Genomic DNA, 20710 nt, shown 5'->3' on the forward strand with positions numbered 1-20710 from the left:
ACTGGAAAAGAGGGAAAGAACCTTGCCTCCTACTTGCATCTTTGTAGATCAACAGGTATGTAAAAACTTGAAGGGCTGTGCAGCTTTTTCCTGAGCTACCACTTTTTCCAGACTTGTCCTCAGGGACAAGAGGAGGCAACTTAATCAACTTAATCTGTAAACAGAGTTCTCAAAAGCAATGTGGCACACTTCCACAGGCCCCACCACTGCTCACAGCAAACACACCATCTAAAGCTTAGTCTACAAAGATGATTTTAAAGTCTTTCTTTCGGAAGGGAAAAAAAAAAAAAAAAGAAGGGGAAAAAACAACTGAACACTCCATAGAAAAACCTTCTCCACTATTCTGACCTGACTATTTTCTTCATCTTCAGCAAGCTTGGAGATAACATCAGGCTGATGATGCAGCTGACACGCTAGAAGGAAGGGATGCCATCCAGAGGGGCCTGGACAAGCTTGAGATGGGCCCATGCCAACCTCAAGAAGTGAAATAAAGCCAAGTGCGAGGTCTTGCAGCTGGATCAGGGCAACCCCAAGCACAGAAACAGGTCAGGTAGAGAATGGCTTGAGAGCAGCCCTGAGGAGAAGAATTCTGGTGTGTCAACTGATGAAAGACACAACGTGAGCCAGCAGTAGGCGCTTGCAGCCCAAAAGGGGCATCAAGTGTGACCAGTTCTGCTCCTCTACTCCACTCTCATGAGATCACTCCTACAGTACTGCATCCAGTTCTAAGTCTCCCAAGACAAGAAGGACATCAAGCTATTCAATCGAGTCCAGAGGAGGACCATGAAGAGGACCAGAGGGCTGGAGCACCTCACCTACAAGGACAGACTGAAAGCTGGGGCTCTTTAGCCTGGAGAAGAGAAGGCTCCAGGGGAACCTTATAGCAACCTTCCAGTACCTGAAGGGGGCCTACAGGAAAGCTGGGCAGGGACTTGTTAAAAGGGCAGGTAGCAACAGGACAAGAGAAAATGGCTTTAAACTGGAAGAGGGTAGATTAAAACTAGATATCAGGAATAAATTATTTACTGTGAAGGTGGTGAGACACTGGAACAGGTTGCCCAGAGAGCCTGTGAATGCCCCCTCCCTGTAAGCATTCAAGGCCAGGCCGGATGGGGCTTTGAGCCACCTGGTCTAGATGGTTGAGTCCCTGCCTACAGCAGGGGGTTGGAACTAGGTGATCTTAAAAGTCCCTTCCAACTCAAACCATTTTGTGATTCCACTGAATCCAAAAGTCATTTGGATGCTGAAACTAGATTTCTATACCTTAAAAAAAAAACCCACAGCATTGATCCCCTGAACACTGGAATGAGATATTTCTGGACAACTATGACAGCCTTATGCTATATTTTACTTTAGAATCCTGGCAGTTTTTCTTATCTAGGACCACATTGGTTATGCCAAATCCTAAGCCCCTTCCCAGCTCTGGGACAGGATTTAGCCTAGAATACATGCATCTGTGGTCCCTGTGAATAGCTCAGCTCCTGGAGCTTCACATTTCCTCTGAGGGCAGTCTCATAAGAAAGAATTCTTCACCTCAGAATTTTGCTGTTTTCTCCTCCTACCCTAAGGTCTGTTTGAAGCACAAGATCATACATCCTCTTAAAAACAGAACAGCAATCAGGCTGAGGTTTTCTTCTTGGGCTAAACCACTAACAGGACGGAAAACAATTTTGAATGCTATGAAACATTGGCAGGAAGTATAATGTGGGCTTTATCCATGAAATGGATAGTTTAAGACATCTCCTTCATTTGTGGTCTTTTCCACAACAGCAGGGCTTTCCTTTTGCAATCATAGTTTTCTCCCATTACTTATTTCATTTGCCAGAAACAAACAGAACTTGCTCATGGCATGGAGGGAAAAGCAGCTAGGCTGCTGGAAGAGAAAGGCAAGAAGTATTTACTACCTGCAATACAAGCCTCCAGTTGAGTTAAACTTCTGCCACTGACTGATTAGCAATTGTATGATGAGCAGAGTCAGACTCATGAATGACATGTGGTATACTGACTATTCAGCCAGGCTTGAATCCTGAACATTTCCATTCAGAAAATACATTTACAGACATGGCAGGCTGACACCACAGCCCTACTACACTAGTCAGCACGTATTCGAGACAGTCAGAACTCCTCCCCCAAGGGTTTCCAGATCAATATTCCTACTCTGATCTCTCATTCCTTCCAGTGCAACAATGCACAAAGAAAATCTACTAGGGCTGCTCTGAAAGTAGTGCCTCCTATTTTATGATGTTGGCCTCGTGACATCAGAGGCAGATGGTGGTAGCATGGCAATAGAGGCTGAATATATCCCATTATATTTTGTTGCTGTGTGACAGATGGCAGCAGAGGAGCAGTTTGACAAAATGGTGTCTGACATGCATATGAAACAAAGGTATGGAAATGAATTTTCCTCCATGTGGAAAAAATTGCACCCACTGACATTCACTGACACTTACTGAACATCTATGGAGAACCAAAGTGAGGATGTGCCACCCAGTGCCTCACAGTGCTCACATTTCAGTAGAGGCAACAGTGGGTCACCTCCACTGGTGCAGATTGCTGACAAGCACAGCATGCACACTCTTGTTAATTGATGGTGAAAATGCGCATCTAATGGTAGCAACTGTGTTGAAAAAGAGCATTGTGCAGCTGAGAATTTGCTCTATCAAATAGCATTATTGTGCTCTTTGTATCTGTTGTCATTTCCACAGAAATACATAGGAGGCATTCATTTTGGAGCAACCTATTTGTGTCTGTTCCTTTGACCAATAAACCATGATACACTACCTATGCGCTCACTTAAAATCCTAGTACAAAGCATTTGCACAAGCTTTTATGCATAGGTGAATACATAGGTGAATACACATTAGACTGATAAGATCTAGTTGTAACAGTATTTTTTTTTTAATTGAAAAAGTTACAGGATGCTGAGGCAACTCACATAAGGTTTCCTGAGAAAGAGACAGCTGCTAGTTTCACAAGTCTTACCACGTGCCTCAGAATGCAAAGACCTACAGAAGAACCAAGTTAATAGCAAAACTAGTACTAGTGACTGCAGTCAGCCTCCAATCATGTGGAAGCCATACCATGAAGGCAAAATCAGAGTTTAAATTCATGCAAATAAACTGTTTTAAGTGAAGCAACTAGGAATTCTCATTCCTAAAAGCAAGTCCATTCATAGATCAGTCCCAAATTGCAGCAGCCTGCAGCTCATGAGAGGACAGCTATTTAAGACCCCATATCTTTTCACTCTGAACACAAAGGGCCCATTCCTCAAGGTCTGGAGTTAGGCCTCTTCACAGCAGAGTCAGAGCAGCAGATCAGAGTATAAAACAACTTTCCTCCAGACTGCCCAGATTTAAAGAAACTCTGAAGCCAGTAAGATTCCAACAAGATGACCGTAACATCAAGGTGACAAAATTCTTGGCTTCTCTCCCATCTACTTTGTTCCCAAAATACTGACTACTGTACAAGGGCTTAGCACCTTTAGAGTCTCACACAATGAGAATTATTGTTTTTTAGTTGTTATACCAATAACATCCCAACTAGAAGCAACTGCTGAATGGTGAGCAGCTTTTCATTAACTCACTGCTACAGTCTACCCTATTTGCCCCAGAAGTATATATAGCCTCCTTTAAAAAAAAAAAAAGCAATTCAAACTTAAGACATTCGTCTACTTCTCCTTTAAAGCTCATACAAAAAACCTAACACAATTTTCTGTCCTAAGTAATGAAATATATTATGTTTCCCTTTCTCAAATGCTTGTGCTAACTAACCTTAGCAAAATATATCCACGGCTTGAGTGCTTCCATCAAAAGCTTATTCAAATTCATACAAAACTGATAAAAACAGAATCTATAGAAGTCCATATGAACCCATTTGTTACTAGCATACACTGACCTTATTTCAGTTCGGTCTTCCTCATTCATGAATAAGGAAGTGGCAATATGAAAGGAGTCCAGGGTTTCTTTTTTATTGTAAATCATTTGCTCCTGCAGCATATGACAACTATTTTTGCAAAGGTAAATTGGGAAGTTAACATTAATTTTACTTCCATTAACTGTAGCACAATATACAAACATTCCCATAAGCTTCCCATACGCATCCTCATTTTATCGCCGTGCAGCTCTGCACTTCAATGCTTTTAAAGTTTTCTTCATGATTGGTGCAATTTCTTCAATAACAAGAAAACAAGAGAGACCAGTTAGGATTACAGCATAATACAAGTAATTTATGTGATAGTAGCATAATATTAAGCATATATTAGTAGCCAGCAAGTTAAAGCAATTATTTTGATCATCTCTCCACTTACTTTTAATAGGCTTCTTTCCATCTTGAGTCATTCCATTTGAGCTAGAGCTTCCACTGCTGCTAGCAGAGTTCAGATTTGATGAATTGTTGTTTCCATCTCTGCCTTCTGAAGACCTTTTTCTTTTAAAGCCAGGAAATTAAGAAAAAAAATTAAGATACTAGTGGCTTTGTCTCATCTGGAGAAAAATGCTGGCAGTGTTTCAACAAGTTTGCTTCATCATCAGTAGTGTGGCATATATACAGTCGTAGGATAACTCAGGTTAGAAGTAGTTTCAAGTGGTCATCCAGCCCATTTCCACCCTTGCATAGATTTTCTTTGTTAGATATGATGCCTCTTATTCACCCTTAAAATTAATTGATCAGACTACGACAGATAAAACACCATGATGAGTCATGATGGGTCTTATGGCCCAAGTTCAGTTCTTTCCTATTTGTCTTTCTGAACACAACTGAACTCCGCCAGAAAACGAGGGCAAAGTGACACAGTGGGTTTTCAGCTGTGTTTTGTTGTTGTTTTTAAGTTAGGAATGCCTAGAAAAAGGCACAATAGCTAACCCTAACTGTTAGGTTAGATATGCCAGTCAGCAGGACAAGGCCTGATGTAACCGCAGGAAGCATCAGCTCCATGCAGGACAGTTAAACCAACCCAGCATTTAGCTGCCAGCATGATGTCAACAATCCAGGCAGCCTCAGAGCTAGTCATTAACGCCTGCTGCCAGTAAAACTACCACATGGTAAAATGCAAACATCCTGCTGGGGATCTGCATGTGTGCCTCATGGCCCTTTTAGCTCCTGTAAGTGAAGACTTCAGATGTACACAGTAAAACCAATGTAAGGCTTTCAGAGAACGTGCTCAAAGAAGTGAAGTTAATACATCTTGCCTAAACAAACTCATGTTTCTTAAGAAGGCAAAGCAACAACCCTACTTACAGCTTCTCTCACACAACAGCAGATCCTCCTAATTTATAATATGTGAGCACATCGTTCAGTCGCTGGAGCAGAAAGGACATTTACATTACTGTACCTGAAGCACCTAAACCAGAAGACTAATCTGTCACAGATGCAACCTCCCACAGGTTCACTGAAAGCAGAAGCTGCACTCAAAGTGCTTTAACCTACTGCATTGGTGGCAGGCTATCTTCTCACTGCTAACAGGATTTGGAAAAAACCTTCCTAATTTAATCACCTAAAGGTTCAGCTGTGAAAAGGTCATCTTTGGTATAAAAGCTGGTTTTAATACTTTCATACATGTGGGCTCTTGTTCCTGCCCCATATCAGCACCATCTCAAACAATAAGGCAGACAGCTCAATAAATCAAGTTCCTAAAATTAGCAGACTTTGTTCCTATATACTTTCCCAATGTTTTGTAGGTGGCTTTTTTTGTTTGGTTTTTGGGTGTTTTTCTCCCGTGTAAGCCTAGGTCAGTTTGCTTATCTAGCTCAGTCTTAGGCACAGAAATAATTACTCAGCGTGACTACAGGCCCTACAAGAACAGAAGCTATATGAAAGCAACTCTGCTGACATTGTCATAGTAAGGATAAGCTGTTGCTCTAACTTACAACAGCTGAAATTTTATACTCCCCATTCCCAGCTGTCACTTTACACTCACATATTCAGCATCCTGCATGACCGTTGGCGAATTCAGAGTAACCAAGAACAATTAGAACAGTTTTCACCCAGAAATGATCATTTTGACAGAGCTAGTTGCAGAGCAGCTTTGTCAGCATGGGAACACCCAGACACTATGGAGAAAAGGGAGAGTGCAATGCTCAGCCACAGGCACAGCAAAGTAAGGGACCACAGCACAGAATTCACACTGCCTGAATACGGGCATGTTTTTCCTTTTGGACAAGAGCAGATGAACAAGAAAAATCTCTTCTTATAGTTGAGAAGGGTGGTGAAGCTGGTGCCACAGCTGGTTTATCTCCCTATTGCAGCCATTTTCTTGGGTGTAAGAGAAAATCATTAGGTCAGCAGAAATGGCAGGACAAACCCCACAGCTCTTCTTTAGCTGTAGAATTGCCATGAACTAAGTGGTCAGAAACAAACAACAGGAATATTTGAGAAATCCTGATTTCCTGTTCCTCCAGAGATTAGTGTTAGCTGCTGCTACTGGACAGTCTGTTCCGGAGCAAAAGCCCAGTCAATCATGTTAATGGTTGCTGAGATTCTCTCTGGTCAGCTCCATCACTCTAGGATCTTATGCTAATAGGAGAATATGCAAGACTACTAAGCAGGTTTATAAATACAAAACATCAGCACTGGGGATCTCCCTAGGATGTCAAGCAGCATTAAGGTAACCTACAGAAAAACAGTGGCCACCGACTCTTCAGCTGGGAGGATGAATTCATCAGCAACACACGGAGAAATGTGCAGTGACAATGCATGCACAGCAGAGGAGCAGACCAGACTTAAAAGGCAAGTTATTTTCTAGCCACAAGCTGCTTAAGGAAGTGAAGTAAACAGAAAGCTATTTATAACTTCAAAAATATTTTGCCAGCAAGTTTTTGTACTGACATAGATGTCTCATCTCCAATTAAAAGGGCAGTACAGAACACTTACTTCCACTTATCTGTGAGGTGAAGTTGGGTGACAGATCCTGCTGTTCCATGGATTCCCTGTTGTCGGCGAATGCTTCTGGGTGGCTTTGCTGCACTGGTCACATAAGCCATCTTTACTTGCCGGCCTAATGCAGAAGCAAGGAGCAGAGGAAATGTGACTTCCTCCACTTTCTGTGTTCAAAACTCAGTTAATAATATGATTGTGAGCCAATTTCTAAAAGTCTAACCAGCAAACTCAGGTTTGTCTACAACATGCTGCATGTATTATGCATTAACATGCTGTATCAATGCATGTATTCATTTGTGTGCAATTTATATTTATATATAAACAGCATCCTTACTTGATGCCTTCTCCTAGATATACAGCATGAGTGATTAGAGCAAACACGTCACTAAGCCCCACATAGTAAGTCTCAAGAACAGAAGAGACTGAGCTTTGAGAACTGAAAAGCTGTCCACAGATATTACCTTTTGGTTTCTCAGACTGAGCTGAAAGAATGTTTTTTGTAAGCATCTTCAGCTTTTCTTCTCTTTCATTGAAAAGTCTCAAGTACATTTCCCGCCAACACTCATATTCCAGGAGGCTCTCATTTTTAAAATCCCTCTGGCAGTGTTTCTTCCATAAGTGGTCAGACTCTTCTGTAAACGTCTTAGTTTGAACACAAGGTATTTTAAGTCAAGATTTTTAAAGCAACATTTCTAAGCGTACCTGCTTAGCTGAGACTGTAGACAGAGCCAGATCACCCGATGGAGTGCAGAACAAATCCCACCAGATGCGTACCTGCTGGTACCTCATCAGGGCATGACAGTGCCATAGAGAGATGCCACCTTCAGCTTAGACATCCTGTACCTCCAGCAGGGCTCTGTGCTTGGGTTAATGAGCTGTGCTTTCAGACTACATTTGTGTTTCCAGCACAGGTTCAGGCCATACCAGTTCTTAACTTCAGACATGCAGGGAAGTGATCAACTCGCACCACAAAGTGCTACACGCTTAGAACACCCAGTCCAAACACATCACGGAGCCAAAAGCTTAGCACTGTACATGAGAGATCTAGCACATGCAAATTGGGAAGTACCTGTGGTGATATTTCATATATGCTTTGCAATCTTTGCTAGTTTTAAACCTGAAAACACTCGGTCCTACTGTGCCTGCCAAATACTATTTCTTTGTTGTTCATTCCCCCCACCCTCCCCTCTTATTTTCAGAAAAATAAAAATACTTTTATTACCCACAATGACTTTCATTTAGACATCAGTAATAATTCTCTCAAATGCTTTAAATCCTAATCGTTGAGAAAGAAGTAAGTATATCAGGCACAAGAAAAAAAAAAAACAGCGTAAGCCATTGAAGAACCTCTATCAAAAGGGGTGCAGGGATGGCAGACAGATGCCCAATCTCCTCTGTGATTCCCTGAATTTAACAAGGCAGAATTTACCGGATTACATTCCTCTACTCGAAACAACTGCTCTGGTGTGCAACGTGTTAGCACAGGCTCGAGGATCTCAAAGGGAACACCTCCTACTTCATGCAGCACTACAACAGAGGACAGCACTTGGAATAGCTGGCATGTTTTACTCAGTGTGTAAAACCACTTACCAAGCAGTTTAAAAATAAAAATAGAACTGTAGCAAATATCAACAGAAGAACACAAGTTTTTAAGTCAGAGTATGAAATTACTTGATTTCAACTTGAGACCCAAACTGACTGGCAGCAATGTGAGGATGGAATAAGCATCCTGGAATAGTTGCTGCGCCATCTTTACTGATAGGCATCACTCCCCTCTCTGCATACGTAACAGAATGAATGACTTCTTGATCACTCGTTCTAGTTTACGTAAACAGACATTTTGAAGGGAAGTCAGGTATTGTGGGGTTTTGTTTTTTTTGCTTTATAGGACCTCATATTTTAACTAAAAATTGGATCTTTTTTTGAAGTTAAGCCTTCAAAACAAAGTTACATTTCAACATGATTACAAATCCAGTTTTGTAAGTGCCTTTTGGTCTGCTCTGTCATTGTCTGTAGGGAGGGACAATGTCTATCTTCTAGAAGGCCAGCCTAAGCACAGAGAAAGAAAATAAATAGATACTCATTCAGCACAGCCTGCTACAAAGCTCTTAAAATACTCACAATCAATATTATTTTGAAGCACACGGATGCACAGCTCATACAGTGTAAGCATCTTTGAAAGACAGACTGGTTTAGAGCCAGAGTAGACTTGCATCTTGGAGTTCAGTCTCCGTCCTGTGAATTGAACTATCTCACCGACTTGCTGGTGTGCTTCCACAACAGGCTCTAGGGGTGTCATCAAGAAAGCATCAGCCAGGGTTTCCTTTACCTTCAAGGCACATTACAAGGCTTTAACTATTCAGCTTTCAGTACACACTATTAGTGCACACAAATATTCATGTTTAAAAAAAAAAATAATGTACCTGTGTTATAGTGCGGAGTCCTCATGACAACAACTAACATCTAACAGCAAAACAGCAACTATATTGAAAGTGTAATGCAAAGTGTAATTTGCGCTGCACAAACTCACATTAGGCTTACATTATTTAGCTCAGGTCTACGTGCATCAACTTTTGTCTGGACTCGGCCTCCCCCTTCCAATCTGGATTCTCAGAATTACACAAGCTATATTGACATCTGAGTTGCTTCAAGTCACTAGTGCATCACATTCTATTGATCCTGGCAAGTCAGAAGGAGCAACAGCAATGATATTTCAAGACCACGGGGATGTGAAATCACTGAAACTTTACAGGAGCTGCGAGGGGTGCTTTGTGTCACCTACAAGCAAGGATGCAGCCAGCTCCTCTGCTGAAGACAGAACTGGTGTTTCCCTACAACAATTCCTACTAGGGCTATATCCCCATGATAAGGCATAGATAGACTGGAGCAAAGATAAATGGAGGCTGTAGAACGACTACCTGACCTACACCTCCTCTACCTCCATGGTAATCTTTTACAGCATTTTTTCATTTATAATGGCTTCCCTCTTACAGCTCTCTATCTCCCTTCAGATTCAAAACAAGTTTTGCAGAAAAGTAATTGAAAGAAAGGTGGTTCTTCACCACAGAAAGACGAGCTGATACAGCTTATTAGGAAAAGAGACGAAGACAACCCTAGACAGAGATGTAAAAATGTGTGCTGTTTCAGATTTCTCAGCACTGCATACCACTTACCTTTAAAGTCAGCAGCATATGGGGGAGAGGAGGTTAAGATGCCTGGCAGAAGTTTAGGCAGTGGAGTATTAAGAAGATCTTGGAGAGACGCCACCTTGGCCTGTGCACAGTCAAGAAAACATTGCTTTGTTGTTACAAATTTGGGCTTACTGAGGCTACAGAAACTACAGAAAAAGATTGAGACCAATAGTTACCTACAGTAACCGAAACTACTGCTTCTTTGCACTAAAATTTACTCACTGCATTGCTTTTCAGCATATTCTTCCATACTCTACCACCAGTACTGCATCACCGAAGGAACTTAGTGGGATATCTGTAGTCAGTGCATAATCGGCAATTAAAGAAAGGAACAGATGTGCTCAGCTAACAGGCTTACAGATAAACTGCTACTGAGGTTACAGGCATGCAGTGAACGAGACAGAAGTGCAAGATGACAAAAACAGAGTTAGATGTTTAAAGGAAAGCTAAATGCCATGCTGGAGAAAAAAGTAAGAAACAGCTTTAGAGCTGGTTCTCCTAGCCTCCAATACTGTGCTTGAGAAGACACATAGTCTGAAGTTCTCCTGGACATACCCCTTAAAAAGTGATTTAAAGGCTCATGAATCTGGTAAGTGCCTACACCAACATCCACCATTTTGGGCAATCCCTAAATCAGGTCTTGGGCATCTCCTGGTTGTAAGCCAGGCACTTAGAACCCAGAACCTGCATCTCCCCAAACTTTATTGCAGCTATCTTTAATAACTTTTCACAGTTACTAAAGCAATATAAAGCTACAAAAGCAAGATTCTTTGCTCAACTTTCCCTCAATTCCCAAGCTTATGCTGGAGTATCATGCACAAACTTCTATATTAATGTTTCTCCATTGGCATATAAGATGTCAGATTTGTACTGCAGATCCTTCACAAAATAAAGAACCCCCAGAGCTTTCACATCACAATCGAGATAAGAGATCCAAGAGACCTCTAATTCCCTCTGCACAAGCAGCTTCTTATAAAAGACTGAAGTCATGAAGCATGTTAACTTGGTTTACTTTAATGCATTAGAAGTCTGTTCCCATTGCAGATCTAACTAATAAAGAGCTGCAGCTTCTTACAGAACAGCTGTGTCATGCACAAACATCTGCTGCAACCATAAACTAAGCCAGTCAAGAATGAAGCTGTGGATAAAAAGCAGACTAGCAGATATTGATCAAAGACCACTGCCAGATAGGAAATAACTGAAAAATATGAGACAAATTGATTAAAACTGTCAGTATACAACAAATCTTTTCTGCCCAAATTATCCATAAATATTGGCCAATACAATGCAATTTATGTCAAGACCACACAATCTGTTCTTGAAATAAACAGAGCTGAATTTCACTGAAAGTAAGAGACCGGAACACTTATTTGTCTGCAGTTTGTCTGCTTTCATCTCAATTGCACAGAGGTTTACCTTTTTGCTGGGAGTTCCTGACTGATCATCTTCAGAGTTCTGTACTTTTCCTCCCCCCTCATTTGCATGAGAAAACGTTGAAGTCTTTTGTGGTAATGAGCTGCTCTTCTGTTCACTGCACTTCCCTGGACATTCACTTGTAGAACAAGCTTTCCTCTTTCTCTTTTTTGGAACCTGATCATAATTCAGGTAAGATTCAAAAGACATAGTAGGGGGCTCAAATTCTTCATCACCAGATAATTCGGCTTTGCTTCTCACAGCAAGTTTTTCTTTCAATTTCGTCACAATCTTAGGATCTCTCTGTTTGGAAGCATCCTTAGGCTTCTCCTTCTTTGGGAAGGAGTCTTCACCAGCTGTACAGGAACGGCGCTTTTCCGGAGCTCTCTTGTTGTCCTCGGAGGCTCTCTTTTTACAGTCACTTTCTTTAGCTTGAGAACTTGTCTCCTGGGAAGCATGCTTAGAACCACTGCCATGACCTGTTCTGTTATCACGGTCTTTTTGAGACTCAGAGTCTCTATTTTGGTGCTTTTTTTCAATACAGTTACGCTGCTTGTTCAACTTTCTAGATACGGACGAGCTATTGGAACTTTGGGAGGCTGGTACAGATGTTTTGGACTTCTCTGAAGGCTTTCCTTCCTTGGAAACTGAAGATTTTGTCTTATCTTTTTCAATATTCTGTTTTCTTTCTCTGTGACCACTGCAACACAGAAGGAATTATACCCCATGCTACTGCAGATGTTAAATCCTTGAAGAAACAGCCTTTTCATTTACTCTAGTAAAACAAAGGCATTAAATCACATCACATGGCATAATTCTTACAGGACTTGAAGTGTGAGTGCTGGCTGGCTAATGGATCAAAGCAGTCACTGGTTTGCTTTCTAGTTACTCTGTAAAAGTAACATTCATTTCTGTCATTCAGCTTATGGATTTGTCACAATGTATATTTGTCATTCCAAATACTTTTCTAAGATTTCCAAGTTCTATTGTATTAAATTACACTGCAGTATAATTAACCCTTCCAAAAAAAAAAAAAAAAAAGAAAAGAAAAGAAAAGAAAGAAAAAGCAAGTTCACACCTACCTTTTGTTTTCTGGAGGAATGAGCTTTTTCCATTTCTTTACCAGGGATTTAGCTACATTTCCAGCAGTGGCATGTTTCCTCAAACTGTTAACTGTTTTGCCTATGCCAGTTTCCTGTTGGAGAAAAGTATAAGAAAGATGAGTGAAACCAATCACAGAGAGCATCCCAAGTAAAACCACCTCTAAAATTGTTACAAACCATATTAGCATGGAAGTCTGAGTAGTCTTATGGCAGCTAAATAGGCACACGTGTTGCACTACAAACAGAACTGAAAGCAGGGGATATAATTATAACCAAACATGGGGAACAGAAAACAGCCTTAGTTCATAAAGCCACTTTTCTCCATTAAATGTATGTATTTCAGAAGTTTCACTTGGTCTGAGCACTTATGCCCACAAAATGGATACTCCTAAAGTAAACTAATTTAATCAATTCAGGTTTTCTTTAGGCTTATATACGTACAGTGTAGCATATTAGAGAGCACATATGAGCACTACATTGTAATCTAAAAAAAATCTCAGTGAGGAGTATTATGAGGCAGAGGTGTCAGAGAAGCAGAGTTCTGAGTAAACTCAGTAACAGCCACAAAATAAACCCTTGATATTTAAGATCCATCATGTTCACTGTTCTGCAGTTCAATTATTTTCACATTATTGTTGAGGCTTCAAGTCTTGCTCTACTGAGTTCTACGCTGTCTGAGCAGAACTATCCTGCAAACTTTTTGAGTATATAGCCACCATGGGTGAATTTTTCAATCCTGTGCTCTCTCTGATTCACAAGTTCTCACTTTAAAGATGCATGCAAACTCTGGAATTTAAGTCAACAGCAATCTAGTACTGCTCTTGCTTACTAGTTAAGGGATGCTCCTGTAAGTTGTGAAGGGTGTTCATTTCTCTTCCACTGCTCAGGGAGCTAGCTGGGCATCGGTGGGGGTGCGGAACAATTGCTTGTGCATTACTTGTTATATTTTATTTTTTATAGGATACAGCAATATAGCTTTTTATTTATATATACTCATAACTTTTATCCTTATCCTTTTCTCTGTTTCCATAAATTGTTTCATCTCAACCTACTAGTCCCATCCCACTGGGAAGAAGGGAAAGAAATGAGTGAACATCTGTGTGTGCTTAGCCACCTGCCAGGTCAAGCCACAGCACCATGCCAGTGCAGCATTTACATTCCTAGAAGAGCTTTAAAAAATACATGGGATCTTCGATTGTTTAATAACTCTCTTGAAGCCTTCCATCAGAGTCTGTCACACTGCAGCACGCAAGCATGCTGGAAACATCAATTGCCTATGGAAGCCCTTTGTCATTTTAAACAGCTAATTACAATTTACATGAAGATTACTTCATTTTCAAAATAAATACCATAATATTGCTGTATCCTAGCAGAAGCCATCTGACTTTAGGCAGGTAAATGCCTTTGCCTAAATAAGCTGGCCAAATAATTACCCTATTTTTCTCTTACTCTGCAAGGAGCTCTCTCACAACACATATTTTTCTACTTTCCAAAAGACAGACACATTGCCAAAGTAACCAGGAGCTTCCTAAGCCAGCGTGAGAATTTCCAGTGCAAAACCTGACAGGATGTAGCTTGGGTAAGGACACAAAGGAGAAATACCACTATAACTTGGGACACCTGCTCTTTAAATGCAAGATGATAACCCAGGCTGCTAGTTAGAGACATAGACAACTGACCTAATCAGTCATCCATAATTGCTTAATCTTAAGCACTGTTCTGAAAGCAACTGTAAAGCCAAAGGAAACCAGCCTTAAATGGCAAAGTTTTCTCTAGACGTTCAGATGTGCTCAGTACTAACACTGTTGTTTCAATGTTGCATGGTTTCTGGAGAAGGCTCCAGAGCTTGTTATACAGGGTTCTAAATGAAGAATGGCTAAGAGTCAGAATTACAAGATGTAACAATGCTCACTGCTTCTGGGACACCAGATCCCCGAATTCTGAACTCTTCCATAGTCATTCACTGTATAAGGTTATTATTGGTCACTTACTGTTAGAATATCCAGTGATATATCCAAATCCTGTAGTAGCTCAAGTACTTTTAGAATCTGGAAGGAAATATTCAAATTTTATTATATTTAGACATATGACTGTAAATCCTATCCTGCTTTTCTCATCCCCTTGCCATGTTTAAACAATAAAGCTTGAGTAACATCCAGTAAATCCAGGAAAATGTGAGCTTGTATGCGTAGTATAGGAGTGCAATAAGAAATCTGTGCTGTGAACCAACGTTGCTCTGCTATACCCCAAACTGCAGTAACACCAGAAAATCCAATAAGTATGAACTTACCACCACAGAGATTACATTAGAGATCAATAACACAGCAGCACATGCTACGTGCACGGCCCACTCCTGTTATGTCAGTGACCCTGCTCTAGCACAGGGCTCATTCAAAGGCTGAAGAGAAGCCTATGGAGAAACAGCACCTTGCAGAAAGCAGGGAGACTCCACTCTTCTTCAGCATTCAAGGCAAAGAGAAAACAAGCCCAAAGGCGCTCAGTGTGAAAAACAACAGGTTTTGAATCCTTAACTGCTGTTTGTACACTAATAAGATCAAATCAAGCTACAACAGCTGTTGTTTCACACCAGCAGAGCACGTATGTTTGATTAAATGCTGCTGTTGTGTGTTTGCTTTTTTTTTTTTTATAAGTGGGAATGTATTTTTCAAATACATACTAAATGGCCCATTTTCTTTTGAGAGGTTTTTTTAAAAAAAGAAATACAGAAGTTCCATTTGTAAACAGAGTATGAATGTCTTTGACAATGGGTCAGCAGCACACCTGAGTCTTGTGTCTGACTACACACAATCTGCCTTATCCTTTACAAACACCTACAAAGCTGTGTTATGCAATGACAGAATTAATGTGTAACTGAAATTACAGGATGTTGTAGGGCTCCAGCACAGCCTGGAACACTTATCTGGGTTTTCAGATCATTACCACTTCTAAATGCAATGGCAGGAGCCTGCTGGAATGCAAAGATAATAATCCAAAAGCTTTTTGAACTTCAGTAATAGTAGCAATGGTTTAAGTAACAAATGCCAGAATAACTGCCATTTAGCATGCTAGATATTGCTTCTGAACAATAGCAGGAGGCAAAAGGTATTAAAAAAAAAAAAGTGAGCAGCACTGTTTAAGAAAAACTTACAAACTACATTACGGGGTTGTTTTTTCTCTACAAAGATTCCCTGTTCATTGCAGGGGAGTTGGAATTGATGGCCTTCAGAGGTCCCTTCCAACTCTAAGGATTCTATGATAAATCTCACTATTCCTGTGGTATTCTGAAGTGGAGTATCACTGAACTTCACTGTGCAGAGGCTCTATCAGCATATCTGGCACGCAGTTCTTCCTCTCACACATCTGTGCTGCAGTACAGTTACTGAAATCTGAAGAACTTCAAGAGAAACGTAGCACATCCTAGCAAGAAATTAAAACCAGTTTTCCATCTCAGGAGAATGGCTCATCCTCCTCAGGATGTTACAAGCCTGATGGTTAGCTTTTCCTGGACTCTTCACAGATCCAGCCCACGAGCTGAAGACTTATCCTAAAAAACCCCCACCAGGAAAAAATATACGCTGCAAAAATGCGTACAAAGTTCAGTAAAAAAAAATAATAATAATTTGCTCACAATGCAAATCACAAGCATTCAAAACTAAGTTATCAGTGTCAATTTAGCTAATTTTAGTTCATTATTAAAATTATATTCATTCAATTTATTTTGCAATCAGAAGGAAGTAAGCCATTGCTGAGCAGGTACATTTCGCTCTGTAGGCGGACTAGATAATCAAGCAGTACAAATCACTGGGAATAAATCCCACAGAGACAATCCTACACACCACAATGCTAAAAGATGTTGTCATCAAGCTACAGAGACAATGGGGATTTGGAGTATTTTCTCTCGAGGGGTTAATTTATAGAGCTGAGTTCATTTCAGAAGAATCTCCAAAACAGATTCAGGAAGCAAGAAATTACTGCTCATACAACTTCAGAATAGGCTGTGTTATAGAAGTACCCAGATGACAAGCATGTCTGAAAACAGTCAGCACGTCTTAATGAAAGACAAAACTTCCAATGTTTTCTAAGACAAAGTGCACACTGCTCATTTTGATTTCCTGAGATGTAGATCACATTTGCAAACGTAAGACAAGACACAAGAGTTTCATTAAGAAGAAAACACAAAGCAATTACCAAATGCTAAAAATCCCTAGAAGAGAAGCACTCATCTCTTGCGAGCAGGGCACAGCTCGGCCTGCAGCAAGACCTGCAGCCACACACCTGAGGGACTGCTGAAGGAGAGAGCTCTGCCCACCTGTGTTCACAGTGTGAATGGACAGAAGCACGGCCTCACAGACAAATGGACAGCCAGCACACACATACTGTCTGAAACAGAAGTCCAGGTGCCAACAGAGCAAGCTGTCATGAAGGGGAGGAGGCATCTGGAAGCAGAGTGCAAAGGCAAGAAGCATGTAATCGGTTTTCCGGAGTGAAAACTGAAAGCAGAGCAGTGATAAGAACAGGGCCAGGTGCACCAGGCATGTCTGCTCTCAGCAGACCTCCTGCACGGAGCATCACCTCCCTTCTGGCTGAGCCAGACCTTCAGAAGGATGGGGCCTACCTACAGGTCCCCAGGCCACCAGTGGCCAAGGGACTGACTCCTTTCATTTCACCACAACAACTTCTACTTTTTTTTCCCCTCCCTCCTCTTCCTCACGCCTTCAAAGGATTCTTTAGCCTGTTCTTTTCACTAACAGAGACCATCACATTTCAGCAAGTTGTGAATCTACATCAAGACCACCTGAGAACACTGCCCAGAGATGCCTTTGGATGCTCCCTCTCTGGAGGCTTTCAAGGCCAGGTTGGATGGGGCTTTGAGCAACCTGGTCTAGAGGGAGCATCCCTGCCTATAGCACAGGGGTTGGAACTAGGTGATCTTAAAGGTCCCTTCCAACTCAAACCATTCTATGATTCTATGATTAAAGACAACAGGTTAGAAAACCCAGTGCATTCCCAAGTGAGGCACTTGTACGATATGCTCAGTTGCCTTCACTAAATAAACCTGTTTCCAAATAAATAAAAAGTATAGCTTTGCTTTCAACCATTGACTCTCATTATTTTTCTGCTAACAGAGCATAAGATTACCTTTTCCACAGTTTTAGGGCCAAACAGATTGAGTTCTTGAGCTTCAGAAGCTGTGCTGCCCATAACTACAGCCATTCTGTTGCCGTATTTTCAGCTTGACAGCTTTTTTTTTTTTTTTTTAAATAACAGCCCCCAGAGCAAGACAAAATATTCCTGTAATTGCCCCTACTATACAGCAGTAGTAACAACCCAAACTAACTAACAAATGCTAACTACCCAAAGATTGCATTTATTCCGTAAGCTTCTGCATTGTACTGCAATTTCATGCTCAAGCGGTAATACATCAGAGCTCCAAATCATCTTCTGAGTCAGTGCTTTCCAAAATACAGTCTCCTATCTGGAATGACCTATATTCATGGCTTCTAGCTGTGACTTTCCACTGAGCCATGTTATAACGCATGCTGCTCAAGTGAGCACAGCCTTGCACATGATCAAGGCTGCTCACATTCTTCCTCATTTGATGCAAAGTTACTTTAGTACTTGTAACATTTTCCTGCAATGCTTGCTGTCTTCTAATTTAAGAAAGATTTGAGTAAGATCCAGTCAAGTAGAGATGCGTAATCACTTCCCCCCCAAAAAAACATTTCTTTCTGATGAGGGCTGTCACTTATTTTTGCTGAGTGCAATTTCAGTCCATTTTATGTATTGCATCAGGTATGTAACACTGCTACAGTAACCAACATCGTAGCAGCAAGTCAAATTTTTAAGAGATTTTATGTGTATTTATGACAGGCAGTATCAGCTGAATACAAAATGAATTTTGTGGTACGTATCTACATGAAGTCTCACTGAGTGGCACTGATCATAGCACCAAGCTTTAATTCTACACCAGTTGCACCTTACAGGCAACATTTCACAGCTGCTCATTAAAATGCTTCAGTCTTTAGTGGGACAGATGCTTTCATTTACTGATAGAAACAAGAGCACAGTTTTTGGTTTCTTTTTCCAGACCTGATGAACTTTTCTACTTTCTTAAGGATCATTCAATACCTTAATCACCAGTTTTGCTCATTTTTTGGTCAGTTCTTTCTCTCCCGAGTAACCATCAAACCTGACATACTGCAAAGCTTTTAAGATGAACAACTGATGTTCTGAATCTTCCCTGGTTCCTGCCATACCCAAGTATTTGGTAGTTAGTAAGAACAGTGACAAGATTAGACAAAGAAGCACGGGACAGAAATATTCAGCAACACCAACACCTACCTGCAATACAGATTTATTATTCTTTCTGCACTTATTTAAAACATTCCTCTTTACCTTTAAATATGCCACAAATGTTCTCTTATTAGACTTTTTATTAGTAGCACAGTTCATGCCTGCCAATTTGCAGTAATCAGTTTCTCCCTTCCATCCTCCTTACCCCTTGCTACCTACAGCTATTTCTATCTCACCAGACACAGCTCTACCAGGGACTGCAGAAGTGCTACAGCACCACCATTAGACCCAGCTGACACAGCACTTGATTTTAGCTCGTAAGAGGTAAAAACCAAGCATCTCCTCACTTACAGAGCCAAATCCACCTCACCAGGGCCAACCACATTTTTGTCTCTTAAGCTGTGTTTTGAAAGCCCTCAAGAAGTTACTTCTGGAATCATTTCTCTCTTCTCCCTTTCCATCTCCTGTTCAGAACAGTGTATCAACACTAAACATAAGTTTAGATACAAGGAAAAGATTCTTTTACAGTGAGGCTGGTGAGGCACTGGGACAGGTCACCTCATCTTGTGCCTAATGCGCCATTCCTGGAGACTTTCAAGGTGAGGCTGGATCAGGCCCTGAGCAACCAGATCTAGCTGCGGTGTCCCTGTTCATCACAGGAGAATAGATGGCCCTCAGAGGCACCTTTCAACTCTAGGGATTCTATCGATTATAAACAAATTGTGGAGAGTAAAATCTGATAATTTCAGTAGCACAAGAACTGCAGAGTGAAACACCTGAAGTACCTCCTGCACACAGGTATTTCATTTGGACAGAAAAAGCTTATAGAACCAGCATTAGGAAGACAAGCCATTACTGGCTAAGAAAAACAGTATTTTTCAACATGTATAAACACACAGTGCATTCGAACGTAGTAATGAAGATTTTTTAAGTTTATTACCCGCCAAGGACAATGCAAGATTAGGGTGCTCTTTGCCCCCGAGTACTTTCACAAACTTGCATCAACTTCCAACACCCTGCAAACCGACCAACCCACCATGGAAGCGTGCTTTTTATTTTCAGCCTTAGAATTCAGCCTTTCAAGAAGTTCTGCTTTGGCTGCTTATCTTTAAAGCCCCTTTGGAATACATTATCTTTTGTCAAACAACATTCACTAGGAACAGCCTGCCAGATTCCTGCATAGGGTGCACCCCATAGGGAGCATCTTCCCTCCTTCTCCCCTCAAAACCTGAGGAGGGTCCATCTTACATGGCCTTGAACCACTCTGAATGGGTGCCTTCTTAGTCCAAGCACTCCTTATCTTCTTCCTACAGCTACAGAGCAGCCCTGCTTTCCTACAGGTAGCTTAATTCCTCCCAGGTAGGACAGCAGCCCTATTCTCCCCGCAGCAGGGACGTGAACGCAGGGTGTACCAGACCCCATACCGCACACCATCAGCGCGCACCAGGAACGCCTCTCCCACTGCGAGAAGCCCTTAGGAGCACAGCGCTGAGCACCGCCGCAGCTCAGCTCCGGATCTCCAGCCAGGGAGGACCTGGCAGCACCGCTGCCACACAGCGCGCTTCAGGCACGGCAGCGCTGCGCCCAGCTACTCGGCCTTTCTCCTCTCGCCCTCAGCCCTAACAGGCCCAGCAGCCTCGACTGAGCTACCTCCGCAGGCTCCTCCGCCCGGCTCAGACGCGACTTCAGCGCCCGCACGCTGCTCCGCACGGCGCTCCGCCCCTCCGCCATCGCCGCGGCACAGAGCCCCACCCCTCCCCCGCTCGCCCCACTTGTAGCCCAAGGGCGGTGCCTCCCCGCCCCGGCCTCGCCCCCCTGTCCCGAGGCGGGGCCGCA

At 41.7% G+C, this 20710-nt stretch overlaps 1 protein-coding gene across 3 annotated transcripts; it reads right to left on the bottom strand.

Annotated features, from left to right (window-relative positions):
* Positions 1-2495: 2495 nt before the first annotated feature.
* Positions 2496-20618, bottom strand: LOC116240572 (elongin-A-like). 3 transcript variants are annotated; one of them, XM_031610996.2, is made up of 11 exons: positions 20525-20618; positions 14572-14628; positions 12560-12672; positions 11481-12177; positions 10047-10146; positions 8995-9159; positions 8303-8400; positions 7335-7515; positions 6868-6991; positions 4307-4425; positions 2498-4168 (listed from the first exon to the last, which is right to left on the bottom strand). In XM_031610996.2, the coding sequence occupies exons 1-11, from the start codon at positions 20603-20605 to the stop codon at positions 4107-4109; spliced, it is 1797 nt and encodes a 598-aa protein (XP_031466856.1). In that variant the 5' UTR covers positions 20606-20618; the 3' UTR covers positions 2498-4106. The 3 variants fall into 3 exon arrangements, with proteins under 3 accessions (XP_031466857.1, XP_031466856.1, XP_089992399.1); XM_090136273.1 differs by lacking the exons at positions 14572-14628; positions 20525-20618 and adding an exon at positions 12758-13399; XM_031610997.2 differs by lacking the exons at positions 7335-7515; positions 8303-8400 and having other exon boundaries at positions 2496-4168.
* Between the last annotated feature and the right edge of the window lie 92 nt (positions 20619-20710).

Source organism: Phasianus colchicus, chromosome 2, assembly GCF_987193195.1.
Source record: "Phasianus colchicus chromosome 2, bPhaCol1.hap1.1, whole genome shotgun sequence".
NCBI lineage: Eukaryota > Metazoa > Chordata > Aves > Galliformes > Phasianidae > Phasianus > Phasianus colchicus.